At 41.1% G+C, this 16,491-nt stretch overlaps 1 protein-coding gene across 1 annotated transcript; it reads right to left on the reverse strand.

Moving 5' to 3' along the window:
* Positions 1 to 407: 407 nt before the first annotated feature.
* On the reverse strand, positions 408 to 16,491 carry LOC144529913 (phosphoribosyl pyrophosphate synthase-associated protein 2). The gene is made up of 11 exons (XM_078269275.1): positions 16,372 to 16,491; positions 14,572 to 14,732; positions 11,092 to 11,144; positions 5,888 to 5,954; positions 5,573 to 5,745; positions 4,795 to 4,910; positions 4,392 to 4,447; positions 3,077 to 3,225; positions 2,837 to 2,907; positions 1,847 to 1,993; positions 408 to 1,727 (listed from the first exon to the last, which is right to left on the reverse strand). Exons 2-11 carry the CDS (start codon positions 14,652 to 14,654, stop codon positions 1,569 to 1,571), a joined length of 1,074 nt encoding a protein of 357 aa, XP_078125401.1. The 5' UTR covers positions 14,655 to 14,732; positions 16,372 to 16,491; the 3' UTR covers positions 408 to 1,568.

Raw genomic sequence — 16,491 nt, forward strand, 5'->3', positions numbered from 1 at the left:
CTGTAGCAGTACTTGGAGTGGAAGGTAGCTACTAGCTTAAAAACACGTGATTGTTCTGTAAAGTACTAGAATAAAACCTGCGAGTTCGGCAGCAAGACGCTCCGCTTCTGAACAAAACCGGAACGCAGCACAGACGCACCCAGTGGAGAATCAGTAAGTGACAAACAGAAAAGGCTTTGATACACATTTCATTTTGGTTTTTTTAGGCTTTTCTAATTTTTTTGTGAAAAATGTTAGATACATTGACCTCTTAGGGCCTTGATCAGTTACTTAAATACTATGTAGTTTAATTACCCATTGTTATCATGCTAACATACTAAAGTGACCATGGTAAAATAGTTTTAGCAGTATACCTGCTAAAACAAGCAAGTGTACACCCAATTATAAAACTACAAAAGAAGGCAGTCTCCACTTCCATAGGTCATATTTTTATTCATATGAAGTGCTAAATATAAATACAAAACATTTTTGAAACATCTGGTAAAGTGACAAAGACCTGCTTCAGTCAAGTTTTGCTCATCAGAAAAGGTTTTGAAATGTACTTTTCTAGCTTGAGCTGCAGTTTGGAACTTCATCCTTTGAAACTCAGGTATATATGGTGTGTTTAAGTAAACTTCATAATGATCAAAGATTCGTTATTCATTTCCATATGATTTAGAACAACCCTCCACTTCTAACTGGAGCCCTCCAGCTGGAAGGGAACTACTCATTTGTCGCAAAAATAAATATAAAATTTGAGCAGGCATTGAAAACGATGGCACAATGTTACAACGGATGACTCATGAGTACATATTTCACAAGTGCACTGCCATACAGTAACATGTTTGTAACATCCAATTAACCCAGACTGAGAAAATATTTCCTGTTAATTCCAGTTCAACTTTAGCGAGTAGATTTGACACCAGATTAGCATCATGCTATGGCAACCACACGGTCTAAACTAACTATATAATAGTAGCACATTCACACGCCACATAAATAAACAGAAATCTGACAAGAGGGTTAAATGTGCACTCTGACACTCAAATGAATTAGCTGGGAACCAGCATTTCCTGGATTAATTACAAGGGCCGTTACTAATTAGTTCAGTTTGCTGAGATTTCTACAATTCTGATTACAGTAGTGAAGGAAGGCCTGTGTGTTGGGAGTATGTCCTGTAGAAGGCACTGACAATCTTTCTCATACTATTGGAGATTGTACTGCAAGAGACATTCGATGCTAACAAACATGTTCTAAGATTCACAGATTTACAACATTAATTACTATGAAAACTAACAGACAAGATGGAGAGGTGAGAAAAGACTAAGAGATGAGTATAAACCCGAGGTGTGTACAGTTTATGGGCAGCCATTGGAGAGACAGGCAGTAGTCCATTAATGACACAGATCTGTGTGTGTGTGTGTATTCAGTCATCTTCTATGTTAAGCTGCATTTAAAAGGGTCAGCATTTTTATTTGGATATTATGATATGAGCAGGTAATGGATATGTTTGTGTGTGTAGCAATTTCAGTGTTTGACAATCACCTATGTTTCTGAAGGCAAATGGGGGGTGTGTGTGTGTGTGTGGTTCAGTCATCCACCCCTATGTTGCGGAACAGGTAGGACATAGACTCTCCGTTGTGGATGCGGCGGATGGCCTCCGACAGGATCATGCTGATGTCGACCGTTTTGATCTTTGGACACTGCAGCTTCTGGAGCTCATGGGGAATCGTGTTGGTCACCACCACCTGGAGGAGGAATACGAGATGTGAGTGAGTGGGGGGGGGTGGGGGGGGATTTGGATCTTGCAGCAGGACGAACAAAATCTAAATATGACACCGGAATATTTCAAAACACACACACACACCTCATCGATGGCTGACTCCTCTATGAACCTGGGGGCGTCGCAGGAGAGGAGGCCGTGTGTTGCCATGACGAAGATCTTGTAGGCCCCTCGTTCCTTCAGCGTCTCCGCTGCTGCCACAAAACTGTCCACATCATCGATGATGTCATCCTACGAGACAAAAAGGCAACCCGTATCAAACGAGTTAATCAACATTCGTTCATTCATTCAGCCTGTAGAAGTAGCATGGCACCCTCTAGTGGCAACATGCCACCACGAACATTTTGGGCTTTTACATTTTTGTGTTTTTGTTATTGAGAGTTTAGGTTGTTCCTTTATGCATTCTGAATGCCGTTTTCACCACAGACTGAAAAAGGTATTACAATATTATACTAAAGTATTGTTAACTTTCACTTGAATTGGGGTTTTTCCTCCCAAACATCTTCAGACAAATTGAATTCATTTTAATTTAATTAACCGGAAATAACAAAATGACGCTCAATTTCAATTTAAAAATGTTCAGTAGAGTGCGGATCTTACAAATCCCAGACTGATCCACCGTCAGCGCAACTGTACAGTAGCGCAGCAGTAAAATGATAAGTGATGCTGTATCATCAGACAGACACAGGATCTCTGTTAATCACTTATCTGCCATTTATTGTGTGCACGTGTGCTCACGCCACGCCAACAACAGTCCAGCTGCTCGCATAGAGCGACAGTCACAGCGGAGACTAATTAAAGCCACAGCAAAATACTGTAAAAGAATAAGCTATTCCGCTGATGCTTTCCAGGGGGGAAAGCCAGACTGGATTCCCTCCATCTTTTACAGAATGTCAGCCGAGTGTCAGCGCTCTGCCCTCCTGCAGCTGCAGACACACCTGCAGCTTCTCCTCTGCTGCAGCTGCTGATCCGCCTCCTTGCTTTTCTTCTCACACTTTATTGGGCTTTTTTTCCCCTCATGGGGCCCTTGTTCTACGACAGTGTGTTCAAACCAGTCAAACTGTGTGCTCTCACCACTATGATGGCGATGCGTCCTCCTACATCTCCTACCACAGTGATGGGAGGCTTCTCTTTAGGGATCAACACTGGAAACACAAACAAAGAGTTTTTAAGCTCCTATTGTCAAGAGGCAACGCGTCTCTATGCCATGTAATGTTATTTGCAGTGGCAGAGCAAAAGTCAGTGTGTGAGCATCTGAACATCTACCTAAACATATTCTGACACATGGAAGTTACGTGTGTGTGTGTGTATTACATGGTATCTCCATGCTGGGGTGAATGGCTCCGGTGGTCTTGACGGTGGGCGGCGAGTGTCGCCCGTCTACCTGGTCTGACTCGGCGTCCTGAGCTTCACCGTGGATCACCGCTATACCCAGACGCAGTCGCTCGGCAAACGACTGAGCCCTGCACACCCAGACAGAGGTGAACTCAAGATACTACGGCTGTGTATCACGTCAAGGGGCACAGTAAAACGAGAAATGTACAATAGAGAAGATAACTTTTGTTACTGTATACAATATGAAAAGGTTCTGACTTTGGCACCCCTTGTGGTAGTATTTAATACCATGGCAGACAGCAAGGACTGCTGCTAAATAAATGCAATTTTGAAAAAAGGGATAGTTTAGATTTTTTGAAGTGGGGTTGTATGAGGTACTTATCCATAGTCAGTGTATGTCCTACAGTGGATGGCGGTCAGCACGCCCCCAGTTTGGAGAAACAGACCGGAGTACTGACACAAAAGCTAAGCAATGTACTGCTGTGGACGGAGGCAGCAGCTAAACGTAAAAAAGGCCCACCTAAAAAACGCTATGTTTAAAATATTTTGACCGCTTACCTTGCCATCTGACAGCCTTTTACGACGGGGAACTAATGCTATTATATCACTCTGTAAAGCACTTGGAGTTGCCCTGTTGCTGAAATGTGCTATACAAATAAAGCTGCCTTGCCTTGCTCTCTTCAATCCACCAGTCATTGACAAAGAAAACGGTAATTTTACCTTGCAGCACCAGATGAGCTGCTGGTCTACCGCTGCCTCAATCGGTTGGTTAGTTGGTTAGTTAGTTAGTTAGTTAGTTAGTGTTATTGTGAGACTTTGGTAAATCCGAAATAACCCTTTTAAAAGCACTAAAGTCACACAACAACACAAACTAACTGATCGAGGCAGCCGTAGACCAGCAACTCCTGTGTTCTGTGAGGTAAAATGACTGTTTTTGTCAAAGGAGTCTGGCGTCTTTGAAGAAAGCATAGATGGATATCACAGCTTCAGTTCTCTATTGGAAAGGACTGTCTGACGGCAAGGTAAAGCGGTGAAAGTATTCTAAATATAGCGTTCACTTAAACCGCAATGGATTTTTTTTTTTTTTTTCTTGGTGGCTAAAGTCTGTTTTGCTGCTGCCCCACATCCAAACCTTCGCTTTAACTTCCTCAGGGAAGGAAAGGGTGGTGAGAGGGAAAAAAAAAAAAAAAAAAAAAACTATGATTAACTTATTAGCTAGCTAGCTAGCTAGCTAGCTCTGCACTGTTGAAGGTGATTTCATAACCAGCGGGTGAGGAGGAGGAGGCTACTGTACCTTTTGGCAGAGGCTGGGGATTTGGCCACAATCACAGCATTTCTATAGTCGGGGATCTGGAGGTACATGGGAAATAAAGACAGATTAAATTAGATTAAATAGACGTTATTGATCCCAAATTGGGAAATGTCAGTGCTACAGCAGCAACATATCAGACACACAGCACACATACACAATATACAAGAAATAATAAATAGGATAGAAGACAAGAACAAACTTTCAAAAAAACAAAGATAAGAAATACAAAGGAAAGAATGTACAAATGTATATACAAGTTGGTAATAAAAATGTACAACTACTTAAAGATGTAAGTAAAATCAATGTCAGATTTGCACACAATTGACAGTTCTCTTTAGTTCAGTTTGAAGATGCAAGTCATGTGTTTAGTATGATGTGTTTTGACCTCTTCCTGTATGTACTGCAGCAGGAAGGGGGAGGCTCTCAGGTTGTCCACTGGGATGTTGAAGAAGCCTTGAATCTCTTTCTGATGGAGGTCCATGGTGATCAGGTGGGTGAGACCTACACAAACACGGGAAGTTTGATAGTGTCAATGCCTGCACTTAACCATAGTTGTGGATTTGCATTTTGCAACAATGTGTAAAATGTGTGCAATGATGGACACTAGAAAATTGTATGCATCGTGATTTTTTTCTTTTTTTTGCGACAATTTTTAAAAATCTATTCTTTTCCCTTGAAATCGATATTTTTTTAATTTTTGTTTTACTAATGATTCACCTGATTATTTCTGATTATTTTCCCGCCCCCCCCTCCTCCACACTCTTGTAGCCAAGGAGGACACGGAGGATTAAATAAACATGACGGACTCTTCAGAAGAGGTAATTATCTTTGCTCGATTTTCTGCCCGCGACAGCTTTAACAAATGCATTTTGCATGTATGTCAAACGTTCTGCTAACAATATGATACAATCTGGGCGCCCGGGCAGCTCAGTTGGTAGAGCGGGCGCCCATATATAGAGGTTTACTCCTCGACGCAGCGGGCCTGGGTTTGACTCCTTTCATGTCTTCAGCTGTCCTGTCAATAAAGGCCCAAAAGATATTAAAAATTAAAAAATCCTACAACCTGTGATGCCGCAAGCAAATAGAAACATACTGAAAATGACAACTGTATTCTGACGCTTCCCGTTCATCCTCCAGCTCCAAAGCAATGCTCTCCCACTTACCAGCTTTACACATCATAGAGGCAATAAGCTTGGAGACGATGGAGCCCCGCTTTCTCATCTTGCACTGCTTGCTGTAGGGGAAGTAGGGGAGGACGCCCGTGATGCTTCTGGCACAGGACGTCCTGCACGCGTACACCAGGATCAGCATCTCCATTATGGTGGTGTTCACATCCCTGATGCAGCCGAGTGATGGAGAGAGAAGCCGCGGAGGGAGGGGAGAGGGGGTCAGCGTTGACAAAACGTGATGTTAGTGAGATGTTTCAAGGGGGAAAAACTGTGCTGAAATGTTCAATTTGGGTGCTTGTTCTCCCTTACTTGGACATTGTTTGGATCACAAAGACATCTTTCCCTCGCACCGACTCTTGGATCTGTACCCGCGTTTCTATGGAAACAAACGGGACGTGAGAACGAGAGAGCAGCCAGGAAGCGCGCACACATAAACACACAGTCAGTCCCACGTCGCGCACACACTCCTAGGCTATCTGCCTCTCACACACACACACTCCCCCTCCCCCCGCCACTGAGTGAAATTGTAGATACTAGCGTTCCAAAAATGTGCCTCCCACAGAAAAGAGATTAGAAAACAAAATGCTATCTAGGCAGAGCCAAATGTCCAGCAGAAACAGTCAGAACTGATAGTTGATGCAAGCAGCCAAGAAACTTTGAATATTCGGGGTGCAGAATTTATTTCTGTATACATCTACTACTATTAAACACTTAATAGTACTACTGACTGTAGCACATGCATGACTTTGCCCATTACCAAACAATTTGCAAATTATACTGTACATTATGACTATTTTTAAAGGTGCCCTGCCACACGACTTTGTGGTAAGGTCTGAAGTTCTACCATGGACTCTGTAACACTTCTTTGTGGAAAAAATGCCTTGGTTACCTTGTTTCAAGCCATTCTAGCGTGGTATAGAAAGCCTGCAGGAAGACTCAGCTCGATTTGTGCCAGATCTCATTAATATTCAACGAGCTTAGCTGCTTGACTCCGATTGGATAACAGCTAGCCAATGAGAGCCTGGCTATCAGCATCCTTTACCCAGCGCAACTGGGCGAGCTCATGAGCTCAATAGTAATGAGCTCAGGCAACACCACGTCACACTGACCAGCTTTTGTAACTGGCCTGATTTCTCCACTTATTTCATTTCAGTGGCTAGAGCTGACAGAGGAGGTAGCAGTTCATTTTCACATTCACCACATAACACATATGGACCTAACATATTTTAAAAAAAAATATACAAGTACAAACGGTTTTGTGTGGCAGGGCACCTTTAAAAGCACCCCATTAGCGCTGGGTAATATACAGTATCGATAGATATGAGGCATTGTCTTAAATTTTGAATAGCTTAATATGACACAAGTGTTGTCTTTTCCTAACAGGCTACATTACAGTAAAGTGATGTAATTTTCTGAAGTTCTAGCTGTTCTATTATTTCCCTTTACCCACTTAGTCATTATATCCACATTACTGTTGATTTTTTATCAAAAATCTCATTGCGTAAATATTTTGTGAAAGCACCGATAGTCAACCCTACCATATCGTCGCAATATCGTTATCGATGCATTTGGTAAAAGAATATTGTGATATTTGATTTCCTCTATACCGCCCAGCTCTACACACCATACATTTATTTCAGACTGATTTTTCTACCCTTCAGACAGTTTTGGATTTCTCAGTATGCCACAGAAATAATCTTGCCTGTACTTGACAATGCCTTGAGATCTGATGTGATCTACCACGCTGATTATTTGCTCTTTGTTTTGTCTATCTTGCATCAACATCGTGTGATAAAGCAGGTGCAAGCAGCGACTGTTTGGAAAGTGTTCCTGAGGAATTGGTCGTCTGTTGGCAAACACGTTGTACTGGCCAGCTATCAAATCCACAAAACAAACCATAAACTACAAACGTTGTAGAAAAGGTTAACGTTCAGTTTACTGGATAAGAATTAGGGTTGGGTATCGTTTTTTTTTTTCTGATACCGGTGCTAAATCGCTACTTTTAAAACGGTGCCGGTGCCTAAACAGTGCCTGAACCGAAATATATACACAATATATTTATAATGTATATAATATAAAATATAAAAAAAAGGAGCACAAAGCGACAGTTGGCGACATTAAAGAACGGCTTGTTTATTGCTAAGGCCATATAGTCAAAATGAAATGATTGATTAATAATGTAATAATAACTTATAACAATTACTTATTTCACCAGTAAATTGCTGTTAAACGACAAAAACAAGCACCAGATGGCAAAAGGGTATTTTACGATAACTTAAAATGCACCACAAGGCTGACGAGTTTCAAGTGAACACACCGTCTACGTTGTTTTTCCGACAACGGCAGCTGCAGTCAGACTGTTACGTCTTGGTGTTGGAATCCTCTACAGGGAAATACAGTCACACTATACACCGCTTAACGTAAGCTGTCAGCATTTTAACCATTGTGTTTAATCCAGCTACTAGCTAACGGTAACATAGCGTTCCGTGCAGCGATATTTCTGGGAAAAAAGAAAAAAAATAAAAAAGGAAAAAAAAAAAGAGTCAGGCACTGAAATTTTCGTTCTTATTTGGTCTCGTTACTACAGTTTACGTCGGAACCGGTGCCCTATTGGCACCGTGTTTCGGTACCCAACCCTACTAAGAATAGAGTGGTTGTTTGTGTTATGCACACACAAGTAGAGCCCAAAGGTTAATCGATTAGTTGTCAACTGTTAACTATTTTGTTTATTTTGAGTTGTCATTTTGTTAGAAATAAAAAAGTCAAAATACCATAGGCCTGTACTAAGAATCATGTTAAACATGCCCTGGATTTATTTCAGTTACCCGGCTTCACCTAACCTAACACCCTAACTGTGTCACGACGCTGGTTAACAACTAGTTCAATCAACCCAGGGTTTCCCATTCCAACATAAAAGAGGCGGTGTTTGCACAGCACGACCAATCGCAAACATCTACCAGAGCCGCATATTTTATATTAGAAGAGCAAACTATTATAATAATAATAATAATAATAATAATAATATGAAGAACACAGACACGGTTTTGCAGGCAAAACGCAATACAGTCGCTGCTTCCTAAAACAGGAAGGAAAGCTGGCAAAAAATAGCCTACGCTGTAAATGTGTCAATCACAACTTTTATCAATATCAGTCAGGACCAAGATCTGACCATAATTACACTTGTGCTTTCCATAAACTGTTGTTGCTTTAGCCTATTATTTCAGTTGCAACCCTGGCAGTGGTAAGCGAACGTAAGAGCAAATAAAAACATAATTCAAACCGATGTGCGCATTGGCAACACATGGCTCAAGAAGCAGACAAATAGCCTATACATAATTCCCTCCGCTCAAACTCTATATCTTTCATAAAAATACCCATCAGGGAATGTTAACGGGGTTGACTGTCTCAAATTGTTTTAACCTTTATGAGCGCACCTCTCTCTCTCCGCCCACCGAGCTCCACCGGCTCTTCTAAGAACGGTGACGCCGTTATCAATCGAGTATTGATATTATAGACTTTAATTGTCATTGTGCAGTAGAACCATACAACAAAATTTGCTTGTGCAGCCTCTAAAACAAAACTCACTTTCATATACACACTCACACAATAGATAAAAATAAGGGGCATGATTGTTCAGTTCTGTGATGGCCGTGGTAAAACTGTTCTGCAGCCTGGAAGTGTGTGCTCTAAAGGCCCGATACCGCCAGCCAGATGGAAGCAGGGAGAAGAGATGGTTTGAGGGGTGGGTCTCATCCTGCAGAATAGAGCTCAACAGTCCCGCCCACAGCGGGTTCCGGAAGTAAAAATACAATGCAATTTCTCCATTGACAAATTGGAGTATAAGCCGTAAAATCGTAACCGTCGTTGGTAGACTTAAAACCAGCAAGCCGACATGACTCAGCGATTGTATATGCTCATATAGACACCACAAATCATGGGGCACTACCCTCGTTTTGAGAGAAATGTCTTTTATTCGCGATGTCTTGGATAAGTACTTCATTACCCACAATCCTAAACAATCCCACAGTGATGCCTCCGATTGGTAGAACTCATGCTGGTGAGGAGGGGGGGTGTCAGTACTGTGTCATCTAATTCAGCTAACCGCTAGCTGACAGCTTGATTCAGTCTAAAATAACGTTAACTCAAACTTAACACTGGGTAAAGCCGTCTACAGCTGACGTAACAGCCGTTATATATGTTAACGGTTATTTTCAGGTTTTATCTTTTAAAGTTATTACATGCTGTCTCAGCTAGCGGTTAGCCAAATTAGCTGTTAGCTAAACTAACGTTAGCTTCCTTTGTTCAGTGGTGCACGGTGATTTATTGGATGAGTAGTTCCTTTGCTCTGAGAGGACGATATGTACACAGTCTTGTACCTTTTGACTTTTTTGGGATTTTCTGTTCGTTTTTTTTACTCTAAATTATACGTTGTATGCTTATGAGTCACGTACCACCTGCTTAGCCTAAGGTATGGTCTAGAACTCCTTTTATTTTTATTTATATATATATATATATATATATATATATATATATATATATATATATATATATATATATACGCTGAACACCTAACCTGTTCCCGAGCAGGTTAGGTGTTCAGCGTAAGTTACCACGGCGATTTAACCCGGTAACAAGTGATCCACCGTCGTGATACACAAAACCCTGGGTTGAACCTGAAGTTACCTTGTTAATGCCAAATCTTGCTTCGTAGTACAGGCCTCTGGTGTTTCTGCACATGTTCTCTGACAAAACTACCATGGTGCTCGTAAAAGTCCAAACTATAAAATGGAGAGGAATGTCCACATGTACGAACATTAAACCAGGAAATCTGCAGTGTTGGAACAGCATATAACGTTTTGTTATGTAACAGGCTTACATTTACTTTCTGCTTTACACACAAGCAAACTTCCCTTTTAATAACCAAGGGGGTACCACAAGGTTCTGTGCTTGGCCTATTATTATTTACAATCTACATGAATAATATTATTACTCCCACCCAGACTTATAATTACGGCTGCCAGGAACAACTATTCTCATGGTCGATTAATCTACCGATTATTTTCCTCAACAATTTCATTCATAAAATATCAGAAAAATAAAGAAATGGCCATCACCATTTCCCAGAGTGTAAGGTGACATCTGATTATCAAAATAGTTGCCAAATGAATTTGTCAATCGACTAATCAATAATCAACTAATGGTTTTCAGCACTCTTTTTCACACAGTACACACACATTAAATGGAATGTATTACAAAGGACTTCAAAACTTGATAGTCTCATCCTATTGGAGGATTTTAAACTTTTGATTTTAGAGATGTGTGTGTGTGATGCTGTTTGTAGGAGCTTATGTGTAACTGGTTGTTGTGTGGTGTGTCTCATCTTGGTTCCATTTCTTCTGATGTACTCAGGTCTCTCTTGTAACTACCTGATTATATAATATCCATTATATTATATCCACATCCAAATATTTACATATGCACAGGGAGTCACTCTCTGTCAGACATCATCTTACCTCTGTTAGCTTCCTGGTACACCTGCACCTTGCCAAGCTCCACCCCTAACCGCCTGAGAGAGAGACAGAGAGAGAGAGAGAGATTCAGCTTAGGTTCGCAAAGTCAGAAGAACTTAGTATGTTAACATTTGTATTGAAAGAAGGAATGATTTTCTCAACAACAATCCAAAAACTAGATAGGAAAAATACACGGTAATACACTACAAGTATAGACATGTATTTGTTGTTACATTGCTTCACTTGAGACAACCTGACCTGCTCACTCTGCAGTCAGGACATTTACACCCTGTTAACAGTTAACACGTTGTGTTTTATTCATATCCGTCTCACACGCAGAGCATGGGATTTAGTGTCCCACAAGCCAGGCCGACTGCTCTATTTGTTCTATAAACACGCACTCCCCTGTCCTTTTGGAGTGCAGGAGTGCATTAATGTGCGTTTCAAGTACATTTTGCAGTTCAGGAATGTTTTGATAGTGTGACAGGTTAAAGAAAGTACACTCATAGCCTGTTATAAGTTACAAAGTCTTAGTAAGTTCATTGTCTGTGAGGATCTTAAAATCTGTAATACGGTTAAAAAGATCATACATTTAGGAGTACTAGTTCATAAGGATTGATTGAAATCATAAAATGGTGTTACACAAAACAGTTAAATCAGTATCAGTCACATGTGCAAAAAGTAGGGTTGGATCTCTCTCTCTCTCTCTCTTAAATATAAGCTCTAGTCTACAATTACAATGAATTCAACTTAAAATTAAACATGCATTGTTTAGGCTACTACTGAACCAACACTGGTAACGATACCTGAAATTCGGTTCCGTTACCCAACGGTTCCTTTTTTTTGGTACTTTCCCTCTATAATTACAAAACAATTATTTCAGTTGTAAAAAATATTGTCAAACCTATTTATCCTATGTACTTAGAACATTACGTTATTTTATTAATTAAACTAAATCCTCCTCCTCCCAAACCCATCCCTACAACCTATTAAATTGAATAATTATTCATTTCTTACTCACTGTAGCTTTTATTCTTGTATTTGTATATTCTTTTTACTTTTACTTTCATGACAGTTTTTAATTGCTCTTTAATGTTTCATGTAAAGCACTTTGAATTGCCTTGTTGCTGAAAGGTGCTGTAGAAATAAAGTTGCCTTGCCTTACAACCTCAGCCTGTCAGTCAGTCACCAGGGCACAGAAACCACTGTTGTGCCTGCTTAGGAAATGTAACGTCAACAGCACCGCGACCGCTTTCGGCTCTCCATTAACATCACAGCAAACGCGGTCTGCGTGAAGTTTTGAAAAACTGTAACCACACTTGAAACCACTTTATCGGCATTTCCGTGACTCACTGTGACTTCAACAAAACTGCCGAGCCGATGTAGTTTGCACCGTCTGCAGCTGTGTGTGTGTGTGTGTGTGTGTGTGTGTGTGTGTGTGTGTGTGTGTCAGAGCTCCGCTCTGTCAATTTTCAGAGAGGACAGATAAGCTTGAGCTTACGCGCTCTCAGGTACCAAAATTTCGACTTTTAACGTGTAAAAAAGGGGGCAAATTTACTGGTCGCACTCTCAAATTTTGGTCGCAAAATGCGACCATTTGGTCGCAGTCTGGAGCCCTAAGTCCTCTCTGCATGTTGACAGAGAGCAGAGGTCCGACACGCGCGCGCAGAGGTGCGGACGGAACAAACTACGTCGGCTCTGCAGTTTTGTTGAAGTCACAGTGAGTCACGGAAATGCCGATAAAGTGGTTTCAAGTGTGGTTACAGTTTTTCAAAACTTCAAGCAGACACCTTTCACTGGGATATGATATTAATGGCGAGCCGAAAGCGGACTCGGTGCTGTTGACATTACACTTCCTCTGAGACAAGCAGGCACAACGGTGGTTTCTGTGCCCTGGGGACTGGTTGCAAGGCAACTTTATTTCTACAGCGCCTTTCAGCAACAAGGCAATTCAAAGTGCTTTACATGAAACATTAAAGAGCAATTAAAAACTGTCATGATGAAAATAAAACAGGCTAAAATAGAATAATATGCAAATACAAGAATAAAAGGGAGGAAAGAGGGAGGGGTTTTATTTTTGTTTTTGTTTTATTTCTGTCAGTGTAAAATATTCTAAATAAATAACAATGTTCTAAGTAAATAGGTTTGGAATTATTTTTACAGTGGGGAAAGTACCGAAAAAAGTACCGTTGGGTACCGGGAACCGAATTCCAGGTACCGGTATCAGTAGTGGTACTGGTTCCGATGCAAAAGGTACCCAACCCTAGTAAAAAGAGTTACAATTCTCCCTCCAGGAGATATCATGTTAACAAATCTGGTACCAATAGGCGATTTGCCGCAGGGTTGTGCGGCGGTGTGGGCGTGTCACTGAAACAGCCAATCTGTGTGACGTCCTGTTGTGTTTTTTAAGCCCCCTAATGTAGCACAAGTAGACTTTTATAGTTCACAGTTACTGTTGACCGCACTTGAAGGCGGCTTCATTTCCCGGAGAAAGAAAAAAAGACGAGCGAGAGAGATCGACTGTGCTTTGTTCTTTGGCAAACATTGAGCTGTTACACAAACTCCTGGGCAGTTCAGTGCTTGTGTTTTAAAAACTTTATTGTGGCAGAGATAGAGGGAGTGAGCTTTCCCGTTTGCTGTACGGGACTCTCACACCGCCTCAAAACACACTGACAAGGCTGATCGCCGGTTACATGATCGGCCACTGCCGCGTGACGTCGGGTTGCATTTCTCCAAAAACGTTGAGTCAGTCTCAACTTTTCGCCGCAGGCCCGCTGCGTTTTTTTTGCGTGCCACCAGGTTGCCACAGCCAGAAGACAAATTTTGTTTCAAAAGAAGCTGGCGGCAGCAAAAAAAAACAAAACGCTGCTGGCTAAACTATTTAAAAATGGCGAGTGTGTTCAGGACACCCCAGTCTGTCGCTAGCAATGATGACTCAGTGAATAGTGAAACCAAATCGGTAGTCTGCAGGTTTTCACGTCACCTTTTGGTATCGCCTCAGCTCGCTTGGAACCTCGACGGAGGTGGTACTAAAAAAAAAAAAAAAGTACCTGTGAGCAAGTACCAGGTACTTTTTTTTTTCGTAATGGAAAAACCAAAAAAGGCGAATAGAGTCGAGTCGAGCAGGTACCGTGTAATGGAAGGCTGAGGATTTGTTTAATGGTGAAGTTATGATGAAGTTTAAAGAGCTTCGGGCCAAATTTGATATTACTATCAATCACTTAAATTTCTGCCATGTATTTGCATTACAATTTAACTGGCTAATGCCTACATATATAACTCCAGTCGAACTACATAAATGTAACATTAATATTCTAGACACATAAGTGTGGATAAAAGAAGGGGACGCTGCGTCACTGCCTTTGGGAGTGCAGGGAGATAAGAGAGTTCTGGTGTGAGAGAGCACATGCAGTACGTAGGATGACAGGCATACATTTACCTCTACAGCCCGAGTTGTTTATTCTAGGAATTTACTGTACTCACTCTGAAATCCTCTTTCCCAGCTCGCGGCTGGCGGGGTGCGAGTTGGCAGTGAAGATGACGAGGCCACCCTTGGTGTGATTCATGTCTTTGGGGTCTCGGCCGCTGTTTTCCCCACACTCAGGCAGTGGCTCCCTGGGCACCCACGCTGCGCTGAGCCCTTCCTGCAGTGGAGAGGGAGGGGGGGGGGGGAAGTACTTCCTTTAAAAAAAATAGTGTCAACTCTCGTAACTCAAGTAGAGGAAGAACAGTCTCAGTTCGTTCCCGAAGACTTACAAAAATCCACCGAACTGAATTTTTTTTTTTTTTTTCATAAAAGCAGCCTTTTCAGATTAAAGCATAATCAATACTTAAATAGCTCGATTTCCTCATGACACACAATCATGAAAGTTAACAAGTGTATAAAACACTACTTGCCAACCATCCTTGATTGACTAGTGTCTGTCTGTATGTCTGTGTGTATGCAAAGCTATTTTAATTTGCATTCAGACTGATGGTTGGCCATCGGAAGTTCCCTTCTTGGAGGTGTTGAAGTTACAAACAAGCACAAACTGCAGCACAAAAGCGTTCCAAGTACCTCAGAATGTGGCTCAGTTATTCATGAACTTCCTGCGAACTGCAAGGAGGACTTATTTTCCTGCAACGCTGAAGCAGCTGCAAACCCCTAATTTTCAATCAAGTGTGAATCCAACAAACTTCTTAATCTTTAAAGCAGCTTTGCCTTATTTTAAGTTGATAGTTACTAATATTTTGTGTGCCTCTTCTAAATCCAGGAGGAGAAGATGGCTTTCCTCTTTTGAAAAAGTTGATAAAACTCCTAAGCTAGTAAGACCAAATGTGCAGAATTTGCAAATTGTTAGGATCAATTTCCTATTAAAAGACGCTTGACAAATACTGTAGATGCCCACTCAAAGCATTCATAGGATAGTTAATGAGCTTTCACTGTGAAGGGCCACTGTGGCAGCCTTCCACCTTCAACAGTACTATTCAAATCTACTTTTATACTCGTGCTATTGTAGTGCTGACGATTTGACTATGTTATTGTATTTTAACTTACTTTGGATGTTATTATTATACATTGTTTTACTTTATAGGAATGCCTGAGCATGGTAAGTGTTTGGTAGATAACAGTTTGGAGTGTCTACAGGAGGTTTTGCTTGTACATACCTTTTTATATACACACGGTCTATAGAACATACACTTGAGAGGATCTTGGAACAAATAACACAGAGCAAACAAAAGGCTGATTTGCCAATATGCCATGTAACCATGTGCGACCTACAATAACCGGAAGGGTAATGCAATGATATTACATTAAATCTGTATCTTAGCATTGCGAATTCTCTTTTAGGGGGTCAGTGGCGTTTAATGGGCTAGCTGACTCGTGATTTTAAAAAGGAGGTAGAAATCGTTCATCAACAGTCACGATATTAGCTTCATCATGTTGCTAAGCTAGCAGGACAACACAGGATTTTGCATTTTACGTAGCCGTATGTTATTCGAGAATGAATGTGTTAATAAGTGCAACCGTGTGTTGAAATTGTAGTTGCAAAAAAGCCGTTAGACGATAAGTTTAAATTAACCTCTGCTAATATTAAATGTTTGGCTGTAATATTATGAAATAACGTTAGCTAACGGTAACACACAAGTACTAACGCGATAGCTCACAGTAATCTTGCCATGGCAAAGCTCTTGAATGCGCGAATTGATTTTTCATGCATTAGAAAGCAAGTATTTCTATGTAGCAAGTAGAGAATCAAACAACGACCATTAAATTAAACAAAGCACAATAGTAGCCCTCACCAGTTTGCGAGTTAGGTCCGGTTACAATCTGCAACCAACAGTATTTGAATATATAAGCCTCTCTTTTCAACCTGTTCCCCTCACTCCGACTGCTTACGATGTTCAGTTTTGATGGACGTG

This window comes from Sander vitreus, chromosome 15 (assembly GCF_031162955.1).
Source record: "Sander vitreus isolate 19-12246 chromosome 15, sanVit1, whole genome shotgun sequence".
NCBI lineage: Eukaryota > Metazoa > Chordata > Actinopteri > Perciformes > Percidae > Sander > Sander vitreus.

Coding starts and splice junctions, on each gene's coding strand:
- LOC144529913 (XM_078269275.1), bottom strand. CDS start 14,654: ATGAATCACACCAAGGGTGGCCTCGTCATCTTCACTGCCAACTCGCAC. Junction 4,911..5,572: donor CTCTATGATGTGTAAAGCTG/GTAAGTGGGAGA, acceptor GTGTTTGTGTAG/GTCTCACCCACCTGATCACC. Junction 3,226..4,391: donor TCCCCAGCCTCTGCCAAAAG/GTACAGTAGCCT, acceptor CTGGGTGTGCAG/GGCTCAGTCGTTTGCCGAGC.